This window comes from Vulpes lagopus, chromosome 18 (assembly GCF_018345385.1).
Source record: "Vulpes lagopus strain Blue_001 chromosome 18, ASM1834538v1, whole genome shotgun sequence".
Lineage (NCBI taxonomy): Eukaryota > Metazoa > Chordata > Mammalia > Carnivora > Canidae > Vulpes > Vulpes lagopus.
In genome coordinates, this window is record NC_054841.1 from 23,241,970 (window position 1) to 23,268,227 (window position 26,258).

At 45.3% G+C, this 26,258-nt stretch overlaps 2 protein-coding genes across 24 annotated transcripts in view; one reads left to right on the forward strand and one right to left on the reverse strand.

Annotated features, from left to right (window-relative positions):
- The window catches only part of CPNE1 (copine 1), a 35,816-nt gene extending 18,203 nt beyond the window's left edge, over positions 1-17,613 (forward strand). For 3 of the 4 annotated variants that reach the window (XM_041732094.1, XM_041732097.1, XM_041732095.1), the window contains exons 2-16: positions 11,802-11,930; positions 12,020-12,199; positions 12,351-12,425; positions 12,512-12,583; positions 12,713-12,793; positions 12,960-13,049; positions 13,185-13,271; positions 13,407-13,493; positions 13,587-13,646; positions 13,726-13,859; positions 13,964-14,018; positions 14,262-14,313; positions 16,340-16,473; positions 16,838-17,074; positions 17,278-17,613. In XM_041732094.1, the coding sequence (XP_041588028.1) occupies positions 11,802-11,930; positions 12,020-12,199; positions 12,351-12,425; positions 12,512-12,583; positions 12,713-12,793; positions 12,960-13,049; positions 13,185-13,271; positions 13,407-13,493; positions 13,587-13,646; positions 13,726-13,859; positions 13,964-14,018; positions 14,262-14,313; positions 16,340-16,473; positions 16,838-17,074; positions 17,278-17,418 (1,614 nt within the window). In that variant the 3' untranslated portion in view covers positions 17,419-17,613. The remainder of the gene's footprint in view (positions 1-11,801; positions 11,931-12,019; positions 12,200-12,350; positions 12,426-12,511; positions 12,584-12,712; positions 12,794-12,959; positions 13,050-13,184; positions 13,272-13,406; positions 13,494-13,586; positions 13,647-13,725; positions 13,860-13,963; positions 14,019-14,261; positions 14,314-16,339; positions 16,474-16,837; positions 17,075-17,277) is intronic. The other variant, XM_041732096.1, reaches the window with a different exon arrangement.
- On the reverse strand, positions 5,262-25,033 carry SPAG4 (sperm associated antigen 4). 20 transcript variants are annotated; one of them, XM_041732100.1, is made up of 13 exons: positions 24,589-25,033; positions 23,876-24,082; positions 23,672-23,738; positions 23,448-23,509; positions 23,166-23,209; positions 22,860-22,885; positions 22,628-22,736; positions 22,280-22,355; positions 22,019-22,134; positions 21,527-21,694; positions 20,931-21,020; positions 11,594-11,740; positions 6,321-6,472 (listed from the first exon to the last, which is right to left on the reverse strand). In XM_041732100.1, the coding sequence occupies exons 1-13, from the start codon at positions 24,896-24,898 to the stop codon at positions 6,461-6,463; spliced, it is 1,434 nt and encodes a 477-aa protein (XP_041588034.1). In that variant the 5' UTR covers positions 24,899-25,033; the 3' UTR covers positions 6,321-6,460. The 20 variants fall into 20 exon arrangements, 19 of the variants coding, with proteins under 19 accessions (XP_041588033.1, XP_041588038.1, XP_041588034.1 ...); XM_041732099.1 differs by lacking the exons at positions 11,594-11,740; positions 22,280-22,355 and adding an exon at positions 5,262-6,171 and having other exon boundaries at positions 6,383-6,472; positions 21,527-21,592; XM_041732108.1 differs by lacking the exon at positions 11,594-11,740.
- Between the last annotated feature and the right edge of the window lie 1,225 nt (positions 25,034-26,258).

Genomic DNA, 26,258 nt, shown 5'->3' on the forward strand with positions numbered 1-26,258 from the left:
TTTCTAGTCTTGCTTTGATTTGATAGAGTTTTAGTTTTTCTGTATAAAACATCCACCTCTTGTCTCATTCTTCTAGGACAGCACTATACAGCAGAATTTTTTCCAGTGGAAGTATTCTCCTCTATATTCACATTAATTAGCCACTGTAGCTGCTGTTTTTTAAAATATTTATTTTGAGAGAGCACATGAGCTGGGGCAGCAGGAGAGAGAATCTCAAGCAGACTCCGCACTGAGTGAGACTAGGACTTGGAGCTAAATCTCATGACCCTGAGTTCATGACCTGAGCCAAAGGCAAGAGTCAGATCCTTAACTGATAGCCACCCAGGCACACCGCCATTGTAGCTGCTATTAAATTTAAAAAGCCACATGTGACTAGTGGCTACTGTATTGAACTGCACAATTCTAGATTCACAGAGCAACAGAAAATTTCCTCTTCCCCATTGGATCTTTGGAGATCCCCATGTTAGGCAACACTGACCAGTAGAAATAAGAGTCACTTTATCTAGTAGCTATGAGAAAAGTAAAAATAAATAAGTGAAATTAGCAATATATTTTAGCCCAGTATGTCTGAAATATTAACTATTTCAGTATACACTGTATAAAATTATTGAGAGATTTTTGGTACTGTTTTAAATGTATATTTTACATCACATTGTGATTTGAATAAGCATATTTCAAGTGCTCAATATCCACTTGTGGGTAGGAGGCCATCCTTCTGGATGGTACAGATTTAGAATATAAGGAAAGTTATCCTCTGTCATTTGTTTTTTCACTGTACTGCCTCTTTCAGCTGTTTCTAATGAGTATTTGAATTTTGTTGCATTCCTCCTAACCTTTCCCCTTCTTGTTATGTTGGCAGTTTTTTTTTTTTTTTAAAGCAGTTAACTTGATATAGTTACCTCTTTCACTGGCTAACTGGGTGTTAAATATTGTAAAATTACTAATCCACCAGAATCCAGCAGAACTAGAATCTTCCCCACCCCCTGCCAACCCCTGTCCTTCACCCCATCTACAGTCACAAGTGGACAGGTCAGCGTGTGTCTGTAATGCAATTTCCTTATGTTCAAACCCTCTTTTATTTCTCAACTTCCCTAACAAGTTCTGAAGAACGACCCATCTTAAGACCTTCCTTATATCCCAAGTGCATCTATTCCAGTAAGAGGGACTCAGACTATGAACAGTAGGTAGATTTCTTGTCCCAAGGCTCTGGTCTGCTGCTTTTCACTTGGCTCCTTTATGCCATAGATCACATTTCACACTGGAATGTGTGATATACTCTTGTTGATATCCTTGCCCTGGAGATGCTCAGGAAGGTAATCAGTACTGTTGTCTTCTACACTCTGCAGATAATAGGCAGGGGTCTTGTTAAAATAAGTTAGATTAAAGGAATATAGATTCCAGCAGGGCAGACTGGGGGCAGAATTGACTGTCTAGTAGTTATTCTCTGAAAATTTTGATGTAAATCACATTTTCCTGAGCTAAGTTCTACTTTGCAGTGTGTTTATTCTTTTGAATAAACTTAAATTCCAGTCCTATACATGTGAAGTCCATCAGTTCCTCTATTTCTGCCCTGACAGACAAATAGGGGCAACATGTGATAGATGCAGAACTATTTCCATCTAGTATAAAGCTAGTTGGTGTAGGCCATGGGAAGAGGCCACATGAGCCTCACTGCTCATGTGGAGTGGCCAGGTGCATTTCAGATTGGCCTGGATTACAAAATCTGAGCTGCTGCTAAAGTGGATGGAACAAATCATATTCTCAGAGTTGTAGTTCATTAGTTAGTATATGACCCAGGACTAGTCATTTCCTTTCTCTGGTCTCCGTGTTTTACACAATGAGATTAAAATAGATGACCTCATTATGCCCGATTTTAAGCTTCTATGATTCTGTAAACCCAGACAATTGATTCTGGAAGTTTATAGGTAATTGGAACCTTAAACTACAGAAAAGCCAGTGGAACTCAAAATTTTGGTCTAGTTACTGCTCTGATGCTTTTTCTGAGTGTGATGACAGTCTCACATTGAAGTTTGAGAATTTCATTAGGAGAGAAAAGTAGGGTCTTCATTTCTGCCAGTTGGGTCCTCTAGAGCAGATAGACCTGATATTTTTCTTGGTTGTCTCATAAACCAACAAGTAGAAAATGATACCACAAAAAGATCCATTTATGATTACTGAGAAGAGGAGCGTTTAACACATTATTGAGCAATTACTCTGTTAGTGTCAGGCAGGGGGTACTTTGCATGGTTGGCCTTATTTCATCCTCATGATAACTCTCTAAAGTTGACACTATTATTATTTTCCCCATCTTAGAAGTGGGGAAGTCCAGGGGAAGAGAAGCCAAGTAACTTGCTCAAAGTCTCATTAATAGTAAGGGTAAGCAGAGATTACTCAATCATAAGCTGCCTGCATGATTCTAGAGACAGAGCACCTTCAACCATTTCCTCTCTCGGACTTTTGGGAGAAAATGGGGGAGGCCACTGGCAGCACTCTTCTTTTGGGTCTGGGGTCTGCTGGGGAAGGGATTCTGGTATTGTTCCAATATGCCAGTGTTTATTTTGAAGTAGGCAGGTGGAGGCTTCGTGTAAACACATTCAGAGTCCTAAGGTAGAGAAAAACTCCCACTCCAGTACGGTCCTACCATGCTTGAAGGCCATGTGTTCTTCCTCAGTTTGCTGCTTTCCCCAAATCCAATTGGTTCCTAAGCTAGATTTCTCTTTGAAGACTTGGACACAGGTTGTATTTGTTCAACTTTGAGTAAGTCTTTTGAGGATGTTGTAGTTTGACTTACAGACATTTTTTACCTTCATTGAATACAGCAGGATGGGAAACTGACCATTTATGTACCGTATTTTCCTACTTCGCACTTTTTGTGTGACATTCACATTTTAAGCTTCAGAGTATTCCCAAATACAGTGGTAGCCAGACTCTTAGATGGATCTAAACCAAATTATTCTTTAAAATTATAGTTTTAAACAATTTTTGTAGCCTGTAGTCATGTATATGAATAAATAAGTACAGCTTTATAGTAAGGATTTATATATTTGGTTCAGTTTGTGACCTATGAGGACTGTGTTGTTTGGGACTGCTAACTTAAATGTGGGGAGTCTCTGAGTTATAGAGGGAGAAGCAGGGGTAAAGAAAGACTTGTCGACCTTATCCATGTCCTTGAGGCAGAGAAGGAAAGAAATAGTGGTGATTGGCATAGTTCAACTTTTCAATCTGAAGGGAAAACGAGTATTTCGTGGGTGGTATTCTGCCCATTGGAAGCCTGTGGAAAATTTCCTAATTGGTTTTCAAGACTTGATCGAGCATCTGAGCTGCTCCAGCGTGTCAAGGTAGGCAACAGGAGTGTGAGCATGGCTTTGGTTCGTTGAAGGAGTGATCCTGCCACCCAGACATTTTGGTGCTCTATTCTTCTTCAAAGCCTGGAAATGGGATTGAAGGCTGGTTCCGGTTCCTTTCTTTGTTATGCTTTTGGGAAGGGAAGAGGGTAGTGTAATACCTAAGCATGAAAGACCACTGAGTTTCAGCTCCAGTGGCACTGAATTGGATCCAGGAGAAGAGATCTGTTCTTGGATTTATGAAGAGCAGAGTTCAACTCTAAGACAGGGGAGGGGATGCCATAGAAAATGGACAGGTTAAAAAAAAAAAAGAAAGAAAATGGACAGGTTACTCTCTTGGCAAAGTGGGGTTCCCTGTCAACAAAGGTAAAACGGGTAGTTGTGGAAGGGGAACTATAATTTTTAGAATTTGCCCAATTTGTGGTTTAAAACTTTACCAAATTCATTTACAAAATTACTTAATATTTAACAGTTGTCTCTTGCAAACCATACAAGCCTGCTCCAGCACACTGTTGCAAGGCTCCCTCAAGGTGCTTTGCATTGCTATCATGTGGTTAGGTCTATGCTGTGTGAAATATAGGAGATGCTGAAGCAGTGTTTGTTCAAAAGATGTTATTTTACAGACAGACGAGCTGGAAACTGGCAATACAGTTTGGTTTGGATTGAGTACAGTAGTCCAGAGAGAGAAATTGTTGAGTGGTGGAGATACTGGGAAAAAGAGACCATATGAGATTTAGGCTTGAAGGATAATAATAGGTAACACTTATTGGTAATAAGAATTCCAGACTGTGAAGCACCTTGCATACATTATATAAATCTTCCCAAAAAGGTAATATCCTCCACTTTACTCTGAGGCTTAGTAATCTGCCTGTTACATAGGTAGGACATCATTCTGGTGGGTGTATAGTAGTATCTCATTGTGGTAAGGGAGAGAAGTAAGGCCAGTATTTGGAGCCTGGTCACTTTACTGCAAAACCCATACTCTTGCTCACTATATCACGTTGCTGTTGGAGATAAGAAGGAGAGTTCTTCAGGGGAGAAGGTTATGACTATAGTCCAAAGTTCTAGTCAAAGTAGGAGTCAGAATATTTGAGTTTTGGTCTTCATTTTGTTTAGCCATGTATGTGGCCTTAGCTAAATCACATTTTACCTCTCCGTTTTGAATTGAAGGACTTGGATTTAGATGAACACTTAGTTCCTTTTTATTTCTGACAATGGAGAAAAAAAAGTTTACAAGGGAGAGCAGAAGGGAACAAGACTTCAGGTGATAGAAAGCAAAGGCAGAAAACATTGGTGCTATATACTTAGTTGTTTCTGTTTGCAATTCCTCACTAACACCAGATGGAAAGGTTGGGGTGTTGGGAGTACATAGAAATAACAAGCTAGTCTTTTGTGATGAGTGTTCCTAAAAAGTTCATTTCTCCCTTGATGGCTTCAGCAGCAGGCTAGGACTAGATCTGGGTCATTTCTGAGGATCCTTGGATTATCAGTCCTTTCCTAGCATTAATTCAACAAACACTTAACAAAGCACCTGCTATGTGTGAGTTGCTAGAATAGGAGCAAGACAGATCTGATCCCTTCTCTTGTTGGATTTATAGTTACTAGAAGTAATAGATAAGTAAATAAACAGGTTACATATTTTGATAGGTTTATGAGAAGCTGGGTTTAATGTTAGGTTGGAGTTAGGGAAGGTCTCTGACTTTGTTGAACTGAGAATGGAAATGAGATCAGTTAGGAGACTGTTGTAGACATCCAGGCAAGATATGCTGGTTCAGAAGAGAGTGCACAAAGACCTGGCAAATATTAGCTGGACCTCTCTTAAAAATATAAATGAGCAAATTTCTGAGACTTTTATTTACTCACTTAAATGTGTTATTTAATATGCTTTTGTAAAATTCAAATCCTATAGAGGAAACTGAAGGTTCCATGAGATTAATTATACTGGCACTAGATGAAAAGTAAATGAGTCTGGCATAAGGTTGTAGCTGTTCCAAGGATATAGTATAGGAAAGTGGCACAAACTAGAAATTTTAATTATGTTAAGTTTTTTTTTTTTTAAGATTTTATTTATTCATTAGAGACACACAGAGGGAGAGGCAGAGACACGGGCAGAAGGAGAAGTAGGCTCCATACAGGAAGCCCGATGTGGGACTCGATCCTGCATCTCTAGGATCACGCCCAGGGCTGAAGGCGGCGCTAAACCACTGAGCCACTGGGGCTGCCCTATGTTAAGATTTCTAAACAGAGGTAGGCTTAGAGTTTATTTTTATTTTTTTAAGATTTTGCTTATTCATGAGAGACACAGACAGAGGCAGAGACATAGGCAGAGGGAGAAGCAGGCTTCATGCATGGAGCCTGATGTGGGACTCGATCCTGGGACTTCAGGATCACGCCCTGAGCCAAAGGCAGACGCTCAACCACTGAGCCACCCAGGCGTCCCTAGAGATAGATTTTAAAGGAGATCCACGGGATTTGGGAGTGAGTAATAATCCCAGAGATTAGATAATTTAAAGGGTATATGACTCAAAGGATAGAAAAGTGTACATTTTAAAGTATTTTTTTTTTATTTTTTTATTTATGATAGTCACAGAGAGAGAGAGAGAGGCAGAGACACAGGCAGAGGGAGAAGCAGGCTCCATGCACTGGGAGCCAGATGTGGGATTCGATCCCGGGTCTCCAGAATCGCGCCCTGGGCCAAAGGCAGGCGCCAAACCACTGCGCCACCCAGGGATCCCGAAAAGTGTACATTTTAAAGCTTTGCTTGTACAAAATGCTCATTCCAATGAGAAGCAAGAGATTGGGAAAAGACAACTGGTAGCACAAGAAGCTCTGGTCTCTTAGATTTTTTTTTTTTTTTTTTTTTTTTTTTTTATTTATTTATGATAGTCACAGAGAGAGAGAGAGAGAGGCAGAGACACAGGCGGAGGGAGAAGCAGGCTCCATGCACCGGGAGCCCGATGTGGGATTCGATCCCGGGTCTCCAGGATCGCGCCCTGGGCCAAAGGCAGGCGCCAAACCGCTGCGCCACCCAGGGATCCCTCTGGTCTCTTAGAAATGGAATCCAGTCCCATGTGCACATGTAGGCCCCCAACATTCTGGTTGAGGTTTTAGTCTGGTCAGAGAAGAACCTGAAAAAGGATAGAACAGGATCAGTCCTGGGGAAAGGGTGGACATGGTAATAGATTAGGAAAGAATATTCTAATCTACAGAAATCGAGGCATAGCACCAGAAGAAGCACCTGGCCTACTGCCAATGTGTCTGTCCCAGATCAAAAACCTATATGGGATCTTTGAGAAGTCATGGAGTGAGCAAAAAGGCAGCAGCTCCAGTTGTTGCCTGTAACCTCACCACCACAGATAATTACTGGTAATACTTTTGTAATTCTCAATGAAGTATCGGGGATAAACCTGGAGTTCTCCACTGTGAGTCCACATAATTTTCCCCCAGCATTTTATTGTGAAAACTTTGAGCATACAGAAAAGTTGAACAATTATATAAGAAATATCCATATATCTACCATTTAAATTCTACAATTTAAATGTTCCTGTATGTTTTACCACATCTGTTCAACATACCATTTTATTCTTTTGGTGCATTTCAGAGAAATTGCAAACATCACACTTCACCATAAATATTTCAATATGTCTTGCATTCATTATTTCTTATAAAGTTTTGAGGAGGGTGTGGTAATGTTTACATACAATAAGATTGTTTACACCTTAAGTGTACCATTAGATGAAAAATACATTTGTGACTTACATTCCTATCGAGATAAGGAACTTTTCTATTCCCCTTTGAGTCTGCTGCTTCTCAGTTGATACCTGCCTCTCCCCTGGGGGACATGGGAGTATTCTGAATTTTTTTCACTACAGATTAGTTTTGCCTGTCTTAAAACTTTATAAGTGGAATCTATGTATTTTATGCTTCAGATTCATCCATGTTGTAGATACTAATAGTTTGTTTCTTTTTGTTACCAAGTAGTTTTCTATTACATGTATAAATATGGTTTATTCATTCTCATATTGATGGACACTTGAGCTGTTACAAATTTTTGGCTATTATGAATAAAGCTGCTATGAACATTCTTGTATAAATCTTTTTGTGGACATAATGTTTTCTTTTGGATAAAAATCTAGGAGTAGAATTGCTCTTGGACTAGATGTGTGTTTGGTTTTCTATTTGTGTGTGTGTGTGTGTGTGTGTGTGTGTGTGTGTTTGGTTTTCTAATAAGCTGCTAGGCCATCTCCAAAGTGGTATATTTAATGCTTTCACTAACAATGTATGAGATTTCCATTTCCTTGCCAACATTTGACATCCATTTTTCTACTTCTGACGATTGTGGTGGATCTGGAATAGTGTGGTTTTAATTTGCATTTCCATGATGTCTACTCTTCCTTTGCGTATTTCCAATTCATATATTTTCTTTTATGAAATATCTGATCATATCTTTTGCCCAATTTTAAATTATCACTTAATATTGAGTCCAGGAGTCTTGCATTTCAATTTTTTTTAAGATTTTATTTATTCATAGAGACACACACAGAGAGAGAGAGAGAGATGCAGAGACACAGGCAGAGGGAGAAGCAGGCTCCATGCAGAGAGCCCGATGTGGGACTCGATCCAGGGTCTCCAGGATCACGCCATGGGTTGCAGGTGGCGCTAAACCGCTGTGCCACCGGGACTGCCCTTGCATTTCAATTTTAAAGCTCAGTTGTACAAAATCAGGATAGAGAAGATTTACTTCTGGACATATTTTAAATGGAAAGGCCTGGAAGTTTGAGTTGAGCAAAAAAGCACATGTTCCATTTATTCAGCAATAGTTGTAGGTACTGACTATATATTAAGCACTGGTATTAGGGATACAGAAATAATACCTAGTCCTAGTTCCGAAGAGCCCATAGATCATGAAGGTAGACAAAAGCCAAAATTTTGATATGGTAGTTTCAGTGTTAAATCACTAATATTTAATTTACTGAGTACCTACTATAGGGTACGTACCGTTGTAGGTACTGGAGATAGATTAGGCAAACCAGACATGGTTCCTACTCTAATACAGCTATTTTCTTCGGTATCTATGGATGAAGATAGCACAAAAGCTCTGATACAGGGAATGAGATTGACGTTGTGTATATGTGGGTCAGAAATGAAACCTGGCTGCAACATACTTGTGTGGCTAGATTGATTAGTTAGATAACTGTCAGGTCATGCAGGGAAGTCTTGTAGACTGTGGTAAAGAACTTTGGACTTTGCGTCTTTTGGGATGCCATTCCAGAGTTTTAAGCAGAGAAATGGTATGGTCTAGTTTCTGTTTTGCTAATAAACACAGAAGTATCTTGTGTGTATTTGCAGGAAAATGATTGGGAAACCATGTAATCTTTCAGAGGAGAGAGAATAAATTTTACTTGAAGAATGTGGGTCAGGCTTCATAAAGGAATAATGTCATAGCAGAACTTTGGATGACAAGGCATTTGTTAGGAAAGTCTGAAGTATCAGCATGTGTGTGGGTGTAACCAGAAATAGCTTTGGATGACTAGTTGGTTGGATGGTGGGATAGCAGGAGGAAGAGCAAACTGGGCAGGGCTTTGAAGGTTGAATTAGGGATGCAGGGTTACCATATTACACAACTACCGAATTCTGTGTAGATGTGCTCTCTGGGGTTGTGCCATGAGGTAGTCTTGCTAGGGGAGTTTGGCTCTGAACCTAAGAGCCATGGGCAGCTTTGCAGGGCTTCTAGTTAAGGTAGAGACTGGAAGCTGACACAAGAAAGACTAGCTGAGGCAGTGCTAATGAGAAGCCAGCGAAGAAGCAAGAGACTGTGAACCCTGAAGTTGGGTAGGGGTTGTTGAACTGGAGATAGGCTTTGGGCTTTGCATAGTCAAGAGGACTTGAGTTGTGGATTGGGGAAAAAAGCTAACAAAGTCCTTTAAAAAATACAAAATAAACTATAAAATATTTAAACAATGCAGAAGTATATAGAGATTATAAAATCCTCACCTTCATTCTGCTTCCATTAGGTGTACCTAAAAGTTGCATTTTTTTGGTGTACCTTCTGTTTTCCGTGTATTTTGTGTATGTATTCAAATCCAGTGTATATATACATACAGTTGAAGTTTCAGGTGGAGTCATACTTTTCTTACCATTCTTTGCAACTTTATTTTTTCCATATAATACCAATGTAATATAGTTCTCCCTTGTATTTTACCTACTGCTCAGCATTCCATTGTTTTAATGTATCATAGTTTACATAGTACACAATAGATCTTCAAGCAGCCTCAGGGGTTTTACTATTCTCAGCAGTAGTGATATGAACATTCTTTATTCTGTGGAAACACTGCCTCAGAGAACATGTGAAGTGAGAAGCACGGAGTCAAAATGTGACTTGTGGAAGTTGTGGTCCCACTCCTTTGGGAGTATGTGTTCTTCTCTGATCTGTTCTTAGGGAACTTCCAAAGAAGGATGATCAGACTGGTCAGAGTCTACAAGACACATTCTAGGAGCAACATTAAAGAAAAAAAAAAAAAAAAAACTGGGGCTATTTTTCTGGATTTTGGCTGGGGATTTCACTGTTTCCAGCTGTCAGATGGGTTCTCAGAGGCAGCTGGAATAGGGCTTTCCTTGTAGAAGTTTAAACTGGGGAGAAATAGGACAAATATGTAGAAATGAGAATTCAACAGACGTGAGTTGTTTCAGTGGGACTTTATGGAGCAAGATTGTCTAAATGGATTAGAGTGGGGGGTTTTCTGTCATCGGATGCTTTCAAGCAGAGACTGAGGTACTATGAACAGGCAGTATGTAAAGTATGTCAAAGTTTAAGAGTCATTCCAGCATTGGTTGATAATAGCACTCCAGGTGGAGACCATGAGACACCAAGACCATGAGGAACAGCGCTAACTGGGCTAGGTTGGGGGAAGGATTGAGGGTCGGTTTAGGGGAAGCTAAGGCTGGGATATAGTGCTGGGAAACCTGGAGTGGCTGAGTTAAGCTGGGTGAGAGATCTGATGTCATCTGTACATTTGCTACAGACGGTCTGCAGGTGTATGGGTCATCAGAGACACGGATAATAAGGAGTCAGGATAATTGTTATGGGGACTGTAGGAAGGGGTTACAAGAGAATCATGGTGATCCATGCAAGAAGATAGTATTTCAGCCAAGGAAATGGGTGCATTGAAATTGGTGTTCCTTGATTGCCAATCACTTTGGAGATGGCTGGGCTGGGAGCTAAGGCTGGAGATGGCCTTTTGGATTTCATTCAGCAAATATTTATTATCTAGGTGCTTGGGATAGAGCGATGAACAGAGCAGACAAATATCCCTTCCCTCCCGTTTACATTCCCTATATAGTGGGGAAGAGAGATTATATATTAGAGAATGATAAATGCTAACGAGAAAAGGCAAGAAAGGAGTATATGATGTTAGTAGAGTTGAAATATTAAGTACTTAGAAAAGGAGAGCCTTTTTCTTAATAATAGAGAAAATGATTTTTGAATAAAGACCTAGAAGGGAGTGAGGACACAGCAAGCCATGTGAATAATATGAGGGAAGAAACAAGTTTATTTGAGCAATGGCAGGCAAGCAGACCGGTGTGTTCAGAATGGAGTGAGCAAGAGAGGTGTTATTAGGAAATCAAGTTAGAGAGATCTAGATCTTTCAAGACTTTGGAGACCATGGTAGAGTTTGGATTTTTTCTAATTGGAAATCATTAGAGGGTTTGGCAGAGATGTAACATAACCTGACTTAACGTTTTAACAGGATCGCCCTGTTGGTTGTATTGGAAATAGTCTGTTGGTGTGAGGATGGGATGGAGGTAGGGATGGTATAGGATAAGGGAGACCAGTTAAAGAGGCTAATGTGATAAACCCAGCGAGAAATGATGATGGCTTGGACTGGGTAGTAACATTGAGGCTAGTGAGGAGCTGGCAATGAGGAACTGATTACCTGCTAGGAGAATTATTAGGGGGTATCCTAATACCCCCTAATGCCTGAGAGTTAGTGAGAAATCATTGGAGGAAGAAACTTTTTGGGGAGTTGTGTCTGGATCATGGTTGTGTTGGTATTGAAACTTTGATTAGGATCTGATTTGGAGCCAGTAAAGGGTTAGAGTGGGATTCATTGGAGATGAGGGTTGGATTCTAGATCTAGAGAACATTATAGGGAATTTAGGGTGAGGTCCAATTTGGGCTCAGAGTTGTTGATGAAGGCCAGTATACTTTTTCTGCATCTTCCCATCATACCAGGGTTGGTTGTACTCACCGTGTCCTGTCCCATTGAGCTCACCCTAAGGGAATTAGAGGAGTATGGAGACTCTAAGGGCCTTCTCTTCCTTAGGTGTCCTAGAGCTGGATACAGGCTCAGCCCTGCCTGGGTGAAGCCTGCTGGCCTTCCTTCCCAAGCTGGGACCTATAGTCAGGGAAGGGTGGAGAAGGTTCCTCAGTGCTTGACTCAGGTCCTTTTTTCCCAGATGGCCCACTGCGTGACCTTGGTTCAGCTATCCATTTCCTGTGACCACCTCATTGACAAGGACATCACCTCCAAGTCTGACCCACTCTGCGTCCTTTTACAGGATGTGGGAGGGGGCAGCTGGGCTGAGGTGAGAATGGAGATGAAGTTGTGGAGGAAGGCTAGGACTGTTTTGGGGGTGGAGAGAGTGACTGTGATGCTGTTGGCCTCTACCCACAGCTTGGCCGAACTGAGCGAGTACGGAACTGCTCAAGCCCTGAATTCTCTAAGACTCTGCAGCTTGAGTACCATTTTGAAACAGTCCAGAAGCTCCGATTTGGCATCTATGACATAGACAACAAGACACCTGAGCTGGGGGATGATGACTTCCTAGGAGGGGCTGAGTGTTCCCTAGGACAGGTATGTAGGGTTTGGGATAAAAATCCTTTAGACACATCTTCAGTAAGAGTCCTAACAGCCCAGACTGTCTGGAATGTGGAGGTGGGGGGGTCAAGCAAGACTTAACCCTGCCTGAGATTTTGCTCCCCCACCCATCCCTGCTCTGCCCCAGATTGTGTCCAGCCACATAATAACTCTACCCTTGATGCTGAAGCCTGGAAAACCTGCTGGGCGGGGGACCATCACGGTAAGGAACAACTAGGGGGCGGGGAGCGGGGTTTACATCAATGAGGAATTCATGAGGTGATACAGTCTCATGCCTCCCCTTCCTAGGTATCTGCTCAAGAGATGAAGGATAGTCATGTAGTGACCATGGAGGTGGAGGCCAGAAATCTAGATAAGAAGGTGTGTCTGGAAGGAAGCCCTGGAGGTTTAAGAATTGGGACAAGGATGGTGTGTTTGGGGGTAAGGGTGGGGACTAGCAAAATGGTTGTCTCTCCCTGAGTCATACTGTGGTCTCTGTGGCATTGACAGGACTTCCTGGGGAAATCGGATCCATTCTTGGAGTTCTTCCGTCAGGGTGATGGGAAATGGCACCTGGCCTACAGATCTGAGGTGTGAGACCCTTGGGACTGGGTGGAGTGGGGTAGGAGAGACTTTCCTGGGGCTTGTGATTACCAAGGTTTGGAACAGGGAGAAAGACTGCATATGGATAAAGAAGGATGACAGCTCCCCATATGTCAGCCCAGAGCTCACTAGAAGTCTCGTGCTCCACCTTTAGGTAATCAAGAACAACTTGAACCCTACATGGAAGCGCTTCTCTGTTCCCCTTCAGCATTTCTGTGGGGGAGACCCCAGCACACCCATCCAGGTGAGGAGTTTGCCTTCTCAATGGACAGAGCAGGGGCAGAGAGCCTGGGGAGGGATTTATTCTCACCTGTCCCCCTACCTCACCTCTGGTCTCTGTATACACATACACACACCCTCCCCCTCCACCCACCCACAGGTGCGATGCTCCGATTATGACAGTGATGGTTCACACGATCTCATTGGTACCTTCTACACCAGCTTGGCCCAACTGCAAGCAGTCCCGGTGAGTGCCAGCCCTGCTCAGGGGTGTTGAGGTGGGCCTAAAGGACTGCAGCCCCAGGGAGAGAGGGAGGGAAGGCAGGCCAGTCCTGGCTGATAGCCTGGGAGTTTCCTACTCTAGTTTTTCTTTTCTCACCAGGCTGAGTTTGAATGCATCCACCCTGAGAAACAGCAGAAAAAGAAAAGCTACAAGAACTCTGGGACTGTTCGTGTCAAGATTTGCCAGGTGAGGCAATAATCCATGTGACCCAGGCTCTGACTCCTGTGTTCCATGGCCCCAACCCCTTCATCTCAGCCATGATCCTGGTTTCATCTGCAGGTAGAAACACAATATTCATTCCTGGACTATGTGATGGGAGGCTGTCAAATCAGCTTCACTGTAAGTTGCTTTATCGGGGGCAAGAGAACAGATCTGGGTCACAAAGTGGCCTTCAGCTCCGCTCCTCCTATCTTCCTAGGTAGGCTTGGACTTCACGGGCTCCAATGGAGACCCTTCCTCCCCGGACTCCCTGCACTACCTGAGCCCATCAGGGGTCAATGAATACCTGACAGCACTGTGGAGTGTGGGCAGCGTGATCCAGGACTATGACTCGTGAGTAACTTGTTCTCTTGCCCATCACCCTCCCCACAGTTGCTTCAGCCTCTGGGCTCACAGTCCCCTCTCTGTCTCTTCTCCAACTCACTGTCTTCCTATAGGGACAAGCTGTTCCCAGCATTTGGATTTGGGGCCCAGGTACCTCCTGATTGGCAGGTGAGCACTCTTTTTGCCTCTCTAACTCCTTTCAGTGTCAGGGTCCTGATTTGGGGGCATGTGGATGACTTGCTGTCACCCAGCTTTATGTGGAGATGCAGGGATGTATCCCTACAGGCATGCATACAAAAAGTGTTCAGAACTACATAGCTCCTCTATAATGCTTGGTATATACTGTACTGTCCTTTTTTTTGCACATAGATGATCATGGGGAAAGAACTTCATTTTCATTCCTGCCCTTAGGTCTCCCATGAATTTGCCTTGAACTTCAACCCCAGTAACCCCTACTGCACAGGTGAGTTCCTCCAGCCTCCACCACAAGGCAGATGTCTGTACCTGGAAGGCCAAATCTATGCAGACAAGGGAGTGTGGGGTGGGGGTAATGACTAATGGGGCAGATATCTGATTCTGTTGTCCAGAGGAGTGGATTTTAGAGCTGGGTCTCTGGACTCAAATCTAGATCTCAAATCTTTATCTTGCATCTTTCTAAAACCACATGACTTGGGACCCATGTACTTTGGCTTCATAAAAACAATAAATATTGTAGGATATTGAATATTTAAGGAGAGGATACATATAAACTTTGAAGCATGAGCCTGGCATATACTAAGCACCTTCTAAGAAATGGTAGCTGTTGCCTGGAAGCTCACTGGTACCTGTCTAGGCATTAGTGGAAGCCTTGGTGCAGCTCTTTTCAGCGTGATTTTTGCCCAAGCTCTTCTGTCTAGAGTAGGCCAAACCTCTTTACTTCCTAGTACCCCCATGTAGGCAACAAACCAAAGGGGAAAATTTGACCTGACCTGGGTTTTTGACACGAGTTCAGACTTAGAGAAAAGTTACAAGAGTAGTTATAGGCGGTTTAGATCATTAGAGCTCAGCGATCAGGGCCTGGGGCACAACGGCTATTCACCTTCACCCAGGTTACCCAAACAAACATTTTACCACATTTGCTTTGTTATTCTCTCTTTGTCACTCAGATTTTCTGTCTCTTCCTCTCCTTCCCTGCCCCCCCATGCATATAGATATGGTTGTATATCTGTATCTGTGTACATGTATATATGTGTGTGTATACAGATTTTTTTCCTGAAATGTTTGAGAATTATGAGTAAGCCCTGCCCCAAGTTTGCCTCTGTGGCCTCATCAACTTTGCACCCTTCATCCCTTAAATACTTCAGTGTATGTTTCCTAAAATCAAAGACATTCTCTTATGTAACTACAGTACAATTTTCAAAATCAGGAAATTAACATCAATACTATTATCCAATCTAGAATTTATTCAAGTTTTGCCAGTTGTCTTTTACAGTAAAAGAAAATCTCAGATCACACAGTGCATTCATTTATTTTGTCTTCCAGAGTTCTTCATGTCTTTCATGATACTGTTGGGTTTTTTTTTTTTTTTTAAGATTACAGGCTAGATAATTTGTAGAATGTCCTTCAGTTTGGATTTACCTGATCTTTCTTTATAATTAGATTCAGATTATGCACTTTTGGTGGGCATATTACAGAAGCGATGCTATGTGTTCCCTCAGTACACCATGTCAGGAGGCCCTGATGTTGATTTATCCTATTACCAGTGATGTTAACTTTGATCACTTGGCTAAAGTAGAGTCATAGAGTCTACCAGGTTTTTCCATTATTTGTAATTAATGAGTATCTTTTGGGAATATACTTTGAGGCTATGTAAATATCCAGTTACTCATCAACTAGTACTCTATAGTTTTAGCACCCGTTGATGGTCTTTGGCTGAATCATTTATCTCTGATTGTCAAATGAATTTGTAATTCCTCCTCATTACATTAAGGAAGAGCTTCCTTGGGATCCCTGGGTGGCGCAGCAGTTTGGCGCCTGCCTTTGGCCCAGGGCGTGATCCTGGAGACCCGGGATCGAATCCCACATTGGGCTTCTGGTGCATGGAGCCTGCTTCTCCCTCTGCCTATGTCTCTGCCTCTCTCTCTCTCTGTGACTATCATAAATTAAAAAAAAAAAGGAAGAGCTTCCTCTTCTTTCCCATTAATTATTTAATATCTAGGGACTCTTATTAAATGGATTAAAATTCATTACTTTATTAAGTGGGTTATATAATCTGATGCTCAACTGTCTTAGATTTGTTTAGGGAGCCCCCTTAATCAGTTTTAACTCAAGTTGTGATTTAGGCCAAATGCTCTTCTTCTCTTTGGTCTTAATTCTCCCATTTATAGGATAAGGTTAAGTACCTTGGGTTATAGGAGTGATTGGATGAAATACACCCACATTCCCAAATTTCCTCAGCCATGATGGGATTATGTCAGTATTTTACATTGTTTTTTGCCTGCCTTTTCTAGGCATCCAGGGCATTGTAGATGCTTACCGCCAAGCCCTGCCCCAAGTTCGCCTCTATGGCCCCACCAACTTCGCACCCATTATCAACCACGTGGCCAGGTTGGCAACCCAGGCTGCACATCAGAGGACGGCCTCGGTGAGGATCGTGGGAGGTAGTGGTGGTAGTGGTCTTGGTCAAGGGCTCCCTTCAGGAATATATAACAAGAGTCTTTTTGTCAGTATGGGAACGTGTGGCTAGGGTGTTTAGAGGTCTGCCTTAGGGATCCCTGGGTGGCGCAGCGGTTTGGCGCCTGCCTTTGGCCCAGGGCGCGATCCTGGAGACTCGGGATCGAGTCCCACATCGGGCTCCCAGTGCATGGAGCCTGCTTCTCCCTCTGCCTGTGTCTCTGCCTGTCTCTCTCTCACTGTGTGCCTATCATAAATAAATTTAAAAAAAAAAAAAAATTAAAAAAAAAAAGTTTTAGAGGTCTGCCTTAGTTTATGAATGGACTTATCCTCAGCAATACTTCGTGCTGTTGCTGTTGACTGATGGTGCTGTGACAGATGTGGAGGCTACACGTGAGGCTGTGGTGCGTGCCTCCCACCTGCCCATGTCAGTGATCATCGTGGGTGTGGGTGGTGCTGACTTCGAGGCCATGGAGCAACTAGATGCTGACGGTGGACCCCTGCGGACACGTTCTGGGGAGGCAGCTGCCCGTGACATAGTGCAGTTTGTGCCCTACCGCCGCTTCCAAAATGTGAGTGGGGGTAAGCTTGGGAACAGATCAGATCTGGGAGTTTATCCCTCCACCTCTTTCTGAGTGAGGATACTCTCAACCATTCATCTAAGCCAGGGCAGCAGGGTTGGGTGTTGGTATTTGTATCCTTTCTTGGGTATGAAATATAGACTTTGGGAAGCTGTTATGGGTTGCCACTGACCTTGCCCTTCTTCTCCTGGCAGGCCCCTCGGGAGACACTGGCACAGACTGTGCTTGCAGAAGTACCCACACAGCTGGTCTCCTACTTCAAGGCCCAAGGTTGGGCCCCATTCAAGCCAATTCCACCCCCAGCAAAGAGCCCTGCACAGGCCCCTCAGGTCTAGGTTCCATTAGAGGATAGGCTATGGCTAGTCCTCAGCCTTGTGTCCCCAAGGTTCCCGTAAGCGTGAGCCCCGTAAGCACACATTCCCCAGTGCACTTTACATTTTATACTTTTATATTTGCTCCTGCTGTTGTTGCTCTTGATTCCCTCCTGCTTGCCCTGGAGTCCTTCATTTAATAAAGATCAATGAAGACCATTGCTTTGCCACCACTCTCTACTTTTGAGTAGGAATTTGCAATTTGCCATGTTTATTTTTTTCTGAGCCTCGGTTTATCCCCCTTAGAGGTTGTAGAGTGAAGGATACCTCTGACATCATAGCCCCAGTCAAATAGGATATTCCTGGCCAGAAGTCTAGAGATACTTTTATTTTTTTAAATAAAAAGATTGAATGTGAGCCAAATACTTAGCCTGCCCTGCCATAGGGCAGAGCTGAGCTGGAAATATAGACAAGGTAGAACATGCTGGGGAGGGATGAGTTTTAAGGGCTATGCTAGACTTCCTGGAGGAGGGAGCAGTGATGGTTCTAATCGTAAAGATAGGCTACAAGCCTGAATCCTTTTAGCAGCTAATTTTTTTCTTACTAGAAAATTAATATGTATATTCATTATAAAAGAAAAAATACAAAAGAAATATCATTATCCAAACTCCTATGTGCTAGGGACACCTGGGTGGCTCAGCGGTTGAGCATCTATTTGCCTTTGACTTAGGATGTGATCCCAGGGTTCCGGGATCGAGTCCCCCATCGGGCTTCCTGCATGGAACCTGCTTCTCCCTCTGCCTATGTCTCTGCCTCTCTCTCTCTGTGTCTCTCATGAATAAATAAAATCTTTAAAAACAAAACAAAACAAAACCATGTACCAAAAAAATATTTGGTGCATAGTTTTTAGTCCATCATGTAAATTTATAATCTTTACATATATTTTATTTTATAAAAATGGGATCATATTGTATCTACTGTTTTAACACACTTTAAAATATATGCTAGTTAGTATAAAATTATTTCAAATATAAATATTGTATAAAATAGATAACAGAGCAGGTGAGGGTTCTTGTCTTTCCTAGGTCTGACTTTTTTTCTAAGTAGGATATTATATATACTCATTATACCTTGTTTTTATTATATTTTGGGTGTCTTACCCATTAGAACTTATTGGTGACCTTATTCTTTTTTTTTTTTTACCTTATTCTTTTTAATGCATATATAGTTCGTGTATGAATGTTCTATAGCTTATTAGCCAGTCTCTTACTGAGATTTGAGTCCCTTTCAATTTTCAGTTTTGTTCTATCACAAAGTGCTGTAATGAATCTTTGTACATTTATCTGTGCATTTACCACAATATTTTTAAAGAATTTGTTTCTAGAAGTAGAAATGCTAGACCAAAGGATATAAATATTTAGCATTTTAATAGATACTGTAAATTGCCCTCCATAACAACAGTTTTTTTTTTAATCCTTTTTCTATTAATTTGAGAGGCAAAAACTTCACTTTTAGCTTAAATATATTTAATTTTGAAGGCTAGGTATCATAGTCTATGTGCTTACTTGTGAGAAATATTTCTTCTGAATAGCCTCTTTATAGGTTTTTGTTGGTGTTTTAACCTTTGTTCTTATACATGTTAAAATATTTCTCCAAAAAAAAAAATATATATTTCTCCAGAGTTGGTGCCTTTTCATTTATAGTATCTTGCCAATATAGCTTGCTTTTTAAGAAATTATCCATATATCATTTATTACTTCCCATGACATTAAACATTCCCTTAAATAGTACCATTTCTTTTGGTCACATTATTTTTGTATCATAATTTATCTTTTTTTTTTCATAATTTATCTTTTTAGATACTATTTCTGCTTTTCTCTCTTTTTTTTTTTTTTGCTTTTCTCTTATAAGCAACAGTGTAATGAATATCCTTAAAAGTATTATCTTTGATTATATTGATGTATCCTTTGAGTTAATTCTTAGAAATGGAATTACTGTGATTAAAGAATATAAAAAGTCTTAAGTCTTTTGGTTCCTATTGTGAAATTGCCCTCCAGAAAAGCTATATTAGTTCATATTTTTGACCTTAGGCTTTGAGAGCACTCAGTAATTTAAATCATAAAAGTAATATCCTGAAAATTTAAATAAATGGATATGTATTTCACCCTCACACATACTCCTGCATTTCACTTCTAGAGGTGTAACCACTGTTCATAATCATTATATATATATATAAGAACACACTGGGAAGGATTCCTAATAGCCAAGATGGCACATGTTCCTTTGCTCAGGCTTGCCCCCATTTTCTATTCTCTGCTTGGGTAGAACTTCTTAATCTTTTGATATACCTGTCTCCATCTTTTATTCTTTCAGTTCTACTTTGACTCTTACGAGTAAAGAATTGTTAATTAGATCAATAAAGGAACTCTTCCCTGGAGCATCCTCCCTCCCCTGTCAGGCTCCCTGAGGGCAGGGACTAATGAACACCAGACCACCTATGCTGGGCCTAGAAGTAAAGACAGCCTGAGATGGGGTTACCAGACCTGCATCAACTTGGACTCTGATGCTCCCTAGAGGTTCTCAAGTCTCCTCAGTTTTTGAGTATTTCCCTAAAGAAAAAGGGTAGTTAACCTCTCCACTTTTACCTAGCAGAAGTTGTAGAGACTGTGCCAGAGGTTGGGGGTAGGAATTGAACTGCACAAATACAGCTTCAGGCTGACTGGCAGCTCTGAGTTAAAGAGGGTGGCCTTGGGCAGCCTGAATGGCTCAGCGGTTTAGCACCGCCTTCAGCCCAGGGCCTGATCCTGGAGACCCAGGATTGAGTCCCACGTCGGGCTCCCTGCGTGGGGCCTGCTTCTCCCTCTGCCTGTGTCTCTGCCTCTCTCTCTCTCTCATAAATAAATCTCTGAGAAAAAAAAAAGAGGGTGGCCTCTACAGGAAGATAGGTTTGGGTTCCTCTATGGCACTGTTCTTCATTAGCTCTGTGACCTTGAGCGTTTCCTGACCTGAGCGGTTTCCCCCTCTGTGATTATAAGGATCAGATAATGTGTAGAATGTCCAGAGCACCATTTTTTGTACATGGTAAACACTCCATTAACATGAGCTGCTATCATTTTGATCTGAACTTCTCAAAATTAAGAGGGTGCACTGGAAAGTAGACCCCCACACACACCATACTTATATGCCAAAGGCAGACAGAGGCCTCCCCCTGCCCCCAGCACGGATCCAGTTTCTTTCAGCACAGACCTGCACTCTACTCCAACAATCAGCATGTTTAATGGGGTTCCCCTGTGGCATTGTCCCCTGCCCCCTCCGAAGTTCGCATGCCATGGGCTCGGACCCGATACAAGCATGTGAAACGGGGGTGGCCCCAGTTGCTTAGAATCTGGATCTTCACCTTGGGAAAGGCAGCTGGGGGATCATTCTAGGGAGACAAATGGATCATGCCAAGGCCTGCTGTCCCAAGGGCTGCCTTTCTCCCCAGTCTTCCTTTGCTGTCCCATTCTTTTAGCACCCTCACCCCCAGAGACACACACCTGTAGATGGAAAGTCTGAATCTCCGATTTCTCCACATTGAAGGTGAATTTCCCCAAGAAAACTTCAGTCTCGTCATCAACCTGGAGGCCCTGGTGGGTGAAGAGTGAGTGGAGGAACAGTGAGGCACAGGTGGAAGAGGGAGAAAGCAACTTTATTGTGGATCTACTATGGTGTGGAGTCATTATACGCGCACTCTCATTTATTTTTTGGTGTTAGGATAGTGTAGTGTGGAATGTAGGCTCCAAGAAACCAGGTTGCAAAGTTTTGTCTGGCCAGTTGTTAGCTGTGTGACCTTGACAAATGCTTTTCTGAGCATTACTTTCCTCATCAGTGGGGGGGGGGGGGGGGGATGATAGCGCTTCATAGGTTGTTGACCCATTGCAGGGAGATGATCCGTTTAAAGTACTTCGCACAGAATAAGTGCTCAATAAAGCCATACCTACTGTTTGAATATGGTTGTAATTATAACTTGTAGGCCTGAGAAGCAAGTGGTAGTATCTCCACTTCATAGATGAGCAAGCAAAGACTTTGACCCCAGTTTTCATGACTGCCTGGTACTTAAATCCCCCACCTCCTTAGCCTCAGCCCCACTCACGTAGACTGCGAAGTCGCGGGGGGCGCTTTTGGCTCCTCCGGTGTGTGCCACACTGGGTGGTGGGTGCTGCAGGGTGATGTCGCTTAGTTGCACACGACCCGGTAGCCGGATCACCACCTGGCCCTGGTCGCCCTCAAAAGCCCAGCAATTCCCCGGGAATACATCTGGCTGCAGGTGAGCAGGTAGATCTTAAGAACCCACAGACAGCCATTATGGCCCTTCCCCAGTGTGGGCATTGGTTCAGGTAAGCCCTGCCCTCAACTCAACCCCTTAATCGCCCCGCCCAGTCCAAACCCAGGTCTGTCCCAACCAGATTCTGTTGACTGCCCCAGTCGCTAGCACCCCCAGGCCCCGCCTCCAGCCGGGCCCATCCCCTGCCAAGGAGGGCCCCACCTAGTGCCACACCCTCAGTTCCTCCTTTAGGGATCTGTTGGGTCCTTTCCCCAGCATTCCGCCCCTGGTCTGGTTCTGGGATCCAGGTTCCAGGCCCACCTCCAGGATAACCGTTGGCGGCCGTGCGTAATTCCAGAAGCTGAAGCGATTCCAGAAATAGGCAGTGTTCGCATCCTCATAATCGTGTGATGTCTTCTCAAGGTCGATGGAGGCCCCTGGAGCAGGGAGAAGCAATCATTCAGGGGCTCCCAGGCCTGACCAACAGCTGGGGCTGGGTCTCCGAAGTCGGTCTTTTTGGGCTGGTCATGTGCATAGGTCTGTGTCAATGTCTCCGTCTCTTCCCCTTTCTCTGGGTCTTACCCACAGAGCTCAGCGCATAGTCGGGTTTCCTCACAAAGTCTTCATTCAACCTCTGGAATACAAGCTTGGCCACTCTCTGAAAAGAGGGAGGGTGGGTCCTGGAAGGACGAGCTTGCAGGCAGGTTTATGGGGGGGGCGGGGTGCGGGCAGAATTCTGGGACTAGGTTCTCTAGGTTGGACTTTGTGGGCCCTGGGAGACATTCCGAAGTCGGGGCTCTGGGGCGAGGTTTACCGCTCTGGACCCAAGGAACCAGCCTCCGCCAGGGGCTTCCAAGGCGGACCTTGGACTGAGCAGTGGGCGGGCCCACGGGGCGGCACTTTGAAAAGACAGGAGGCTGCAGGGCTCACCTCGCTGTTGGCTGCGCGAACGCTAGACACTTCCTTGTGCAGTTTATCCAACTCGGCCTGGAGCTGCTGCAGTTGCTGCCCCTGGGAGCGTACGCGCTCGTGGTACTCGCTGCAGGTGGGAGGTTGGCACTGTGTGGCTAGCTCCCTGTCCCCCCTGGGCACTTCCCGTAAGGCCCCCCACAGAAGCGCCTTTGAGCCCCCTAATTTCCCCACCCCAGGTGCCCTCTTTCACCTTAGAGTCAGCATCTCTCTAGGTTCCTGTTGGAGGAAGGGAGGGACCAAATACAACTGCTCAGCTCCCACTCACTTCCTTCTCCCCCATCAGCCTGGGAGCAGCCTGACTTTTGAGGGCCTTCTTTTTGGGGACTGCTGCCCCTTCCCTGACCTGCCAGGACCTCTCAGAGACCCCCAACCACCTCTGGGCACAATCCCTGAGATCTGCTTATATCCCTTCCTTAGGATTAGAGCCTCCAGTGCTGTCCCCCTCCCACCCAGGGGACCCCCACAACCTCCAGTTCATGCAGTCGCCCTGACTCACATTCTCCAAAGGAGGGATCAGGTACAGCAGCCCCCACCAGAGTGCTGGAGAAAGAGGGGTGGTGTCAGGGGAAGCCAAGGGAGAGGGTTTCCCTGGCATAAAGGGGCAGTGAGGAGAGAAAAGGCTGGAGGGGGCTGCTATGCCTGAGGGGGGCTAGTGGGCTCTGAAGGGGACTGAGCAGCTGAAGGCACTGAGTGGGCTGAGGGATATAGGAGAAAATGTGCCAGGTTCGGCTCCAGAGCATCCAGGGCTGGGGCCCCAGGGGATTCACCACCCTCTCACCTGCCAGAAAGAGGCTCAGCAGTGACATAGCCGTGAGCAGGAAGCGGATGGAACAGACCTCCCTGAAGAACGGAGGGAGACTGAGGCCGCGGACCCTAATGAACCCCACAGCCCCACGCCGGGGTCCTAGACCCAACTCCCTCGAACATGACTCAGCCAGGTGTGAGTCGGCTCGAGCCTCTGCGGGTCCGGCCCTGCTCCCCGCCCCATTCCCTCCCTCTGACCTGTACACGACGATCAGCACGTCTCCTACCAGGGACAGCAACACGCTCAGCACCTGCAACAGCAGGCCTGGGGAGAGGAGAGGACGTTTAGAGGTGGCAGAGGCGAAGAAGAGAGCGTGGGGTTCGAGGTGCAGGAGGGGCTTGGGAAAAGAGGAGTGGGCTAAGAGAACGAGTTGGGGCTCAGGGAAGGGGCTGGAGACTGACATGGGCCCGGCTCAGAACGAAAACGGTCTCTCGGAAATGAGAACTGGAATTCAGAGTGGGGAGCCAGAGGGTCAGAGGGGTTCCGGCTGGCCTGGCCCATACTCAAGAAGCTCTTGGACACGCGCGGTGGAGGCATCTCCTGCCTCAGATCCAGGGTCGAGAGAAGGTCGAGCTGCTCCTCAGAGACTACGGGAGAGCCAGCCGGTTCTGCGGGAGCCCAAGGGCGCCATTGGGGCCTTGCGCAGTGCAGGTCCACTCTTTCCCCGGGACCCGGCCGCAGGTTCCCCAGCCCAGAAGCGGTGCAGCCGCCGCAGGCACTGGTCCCACCGCATCCCCACCCTAGCTCTCTCTCAGCACTCTGAGGCCCACCCCTCAGGGCTGCTCGGTCAAGGCGTTAGTCCCCTCGCCAAACGGAGACCCCGCCTTCAGGCAAATATTGGTGCGGCCATATTTCTCTGGTAGCCACTTATGCTAAGAGCAAGGCCGCGCCTCCTCAGGGGCGTCCAATCACAGGATTTCCCCGCCCCTTCCCAGGCCCGTCCATCACACCGAGGTCCTGCCCCTTAGGGAATCGTATTTGGTGCCTCCCCTCTTTGCCCTGCAGGCCCCGCCCCCCGGGAGGGGCCCAGATTCTGTCCCGATTCCGCGCCAAGCACCGCCCCCTGGGACCCCGCCCCCTCCCTCAGCTCTCCCGGGTTGGACCCCGCCCGCACCCGAGGCCCCGCCCCTCACGGTTGCCGCGCCACAGGCGGTCGGCCCATTGTGGCTCCGAGGCGCAGGCTTCTGCCGAGAGCTTCCAGCCCATGTGGTTCCTCCGGACACTCCTGCGCTCAAGGCGGGCTCACCGCAGCTCGAGCCCCGGGCTCTTCTGCCCTCGGGCTCCCCGGGCCCCGGTCCAGCTGACCGGGGCCCGCTGCTGTCCCCCGAGGTGACGCTCACTGAGCTGTTGCTGTTGTCGCTGTAGAAGTTGGGCGTGTGCTTGTGAGGGGACGTGGCCGAGCCCGGGCGGGGGCTCCGCCGCATCCTGACCCCGGGGCGCCCTCTCTCGGACGCCAAAGTCGCCGCCGCAGCCGCCAAGGCCCTCGGCTCTCCCTCAGCGGATGTGCGCCGCCGGGACCCCACGGACCCTGCTTGCAGCCGGCGGGGCCCCGGTCCGGATTCAACCCTCTCCCCTGTGGCTGAGCCCGGCTGCTGACGTCATAAAGGAGCCTTTGGTCTCTACGGAACGCCCTGAGGGTGCGTCACAGAGCTAGTGGTGACGTCCCTGGGAGCCATGGCTGTCTCTCATTCTTTCCCATGTTAAAGCAAGCGATGACATCACACCGCTTCCCAGAAGGCCCCGTCTACGCGCTCGGCGTAAAAGAATATCTATCCCCCTTCCTGCTTAGCTTTTCTCCTCAGCTCATATCACCGACGTGCTGTATATTTGACTTACATATTTCTTCATTACCTGTCACACCCGCCAGAACTTTATGAAGGCAGGGATTTTTGTCTTGTTCACTAGGGTATCCTCCAGGACCTAGATAGGCCTAATGAATGAATGTTGAGAAGGGGCAGGGGGTCGGTCACCTGGGGCAGTTCTAAATAGTTTCTTTTCCTCGCAAACCCTTCAGGACCCTCCTCTTGTCCTAGTCCTCAGGCCAGAGAATTCAGACCTTGGGATCTGTGGTTCCCTCCCCAAGACCCATATTCACCAAGGGTCTGTGGAGTGAGAATTCCGTACCCATCAACAACCATACCCACACTCCCACCAACCATCTGAGGTACTGAAAATGGAATGAGGAATTGCAGAGGGTCACAGCCAAGGCTGGGAACCTCTGGTCTCCCAGACTCCTGCTGTGTAACAGAACAGAAATTCAGGTTCCCAGGCACATTTTGAGATTCTACTTCAGCATTTCCTGAGTGGGTGCAGGAATGTGCATTTTTAACAACCAGGTGTGTGATCCTGATTAAGGCCCACACTTTGAAAGGCAATGCAGTGGGCTTTTGGGTGGCTCAGTGGTTGAGCGTCTGCCTTTGGCTTAGGGTGTGATCCCAGGGTCCTGGGATCAAGTCTTGCATCTAGCTTCCTGCAGGGAGCCTGCTTCTCCCTCTGCCTATGTTTCTCATGAATACATAAGTAAATCTTAAAAAACAAAAAAGAATATTAGGTAGAACTGACAGTTTTCAGAGGGGTTAAGGGGAAGCGAGAACTTGCCAGGCTGTGTTCCTGCCCAGAAGAGGAAGTGCCCGCATTAGTTTCTGGAGGGGTGGCATCAACACTCTTGCTTGACTAGATGCCACAGAATTTAGAGGTGAAGGGAAGGAAAGGCTAAGACACTGCAAGCTAAGAATTCTGGTCCCCCACTCTGCCTTTTTTTTTTTTCTTAAGATTTTATTTATT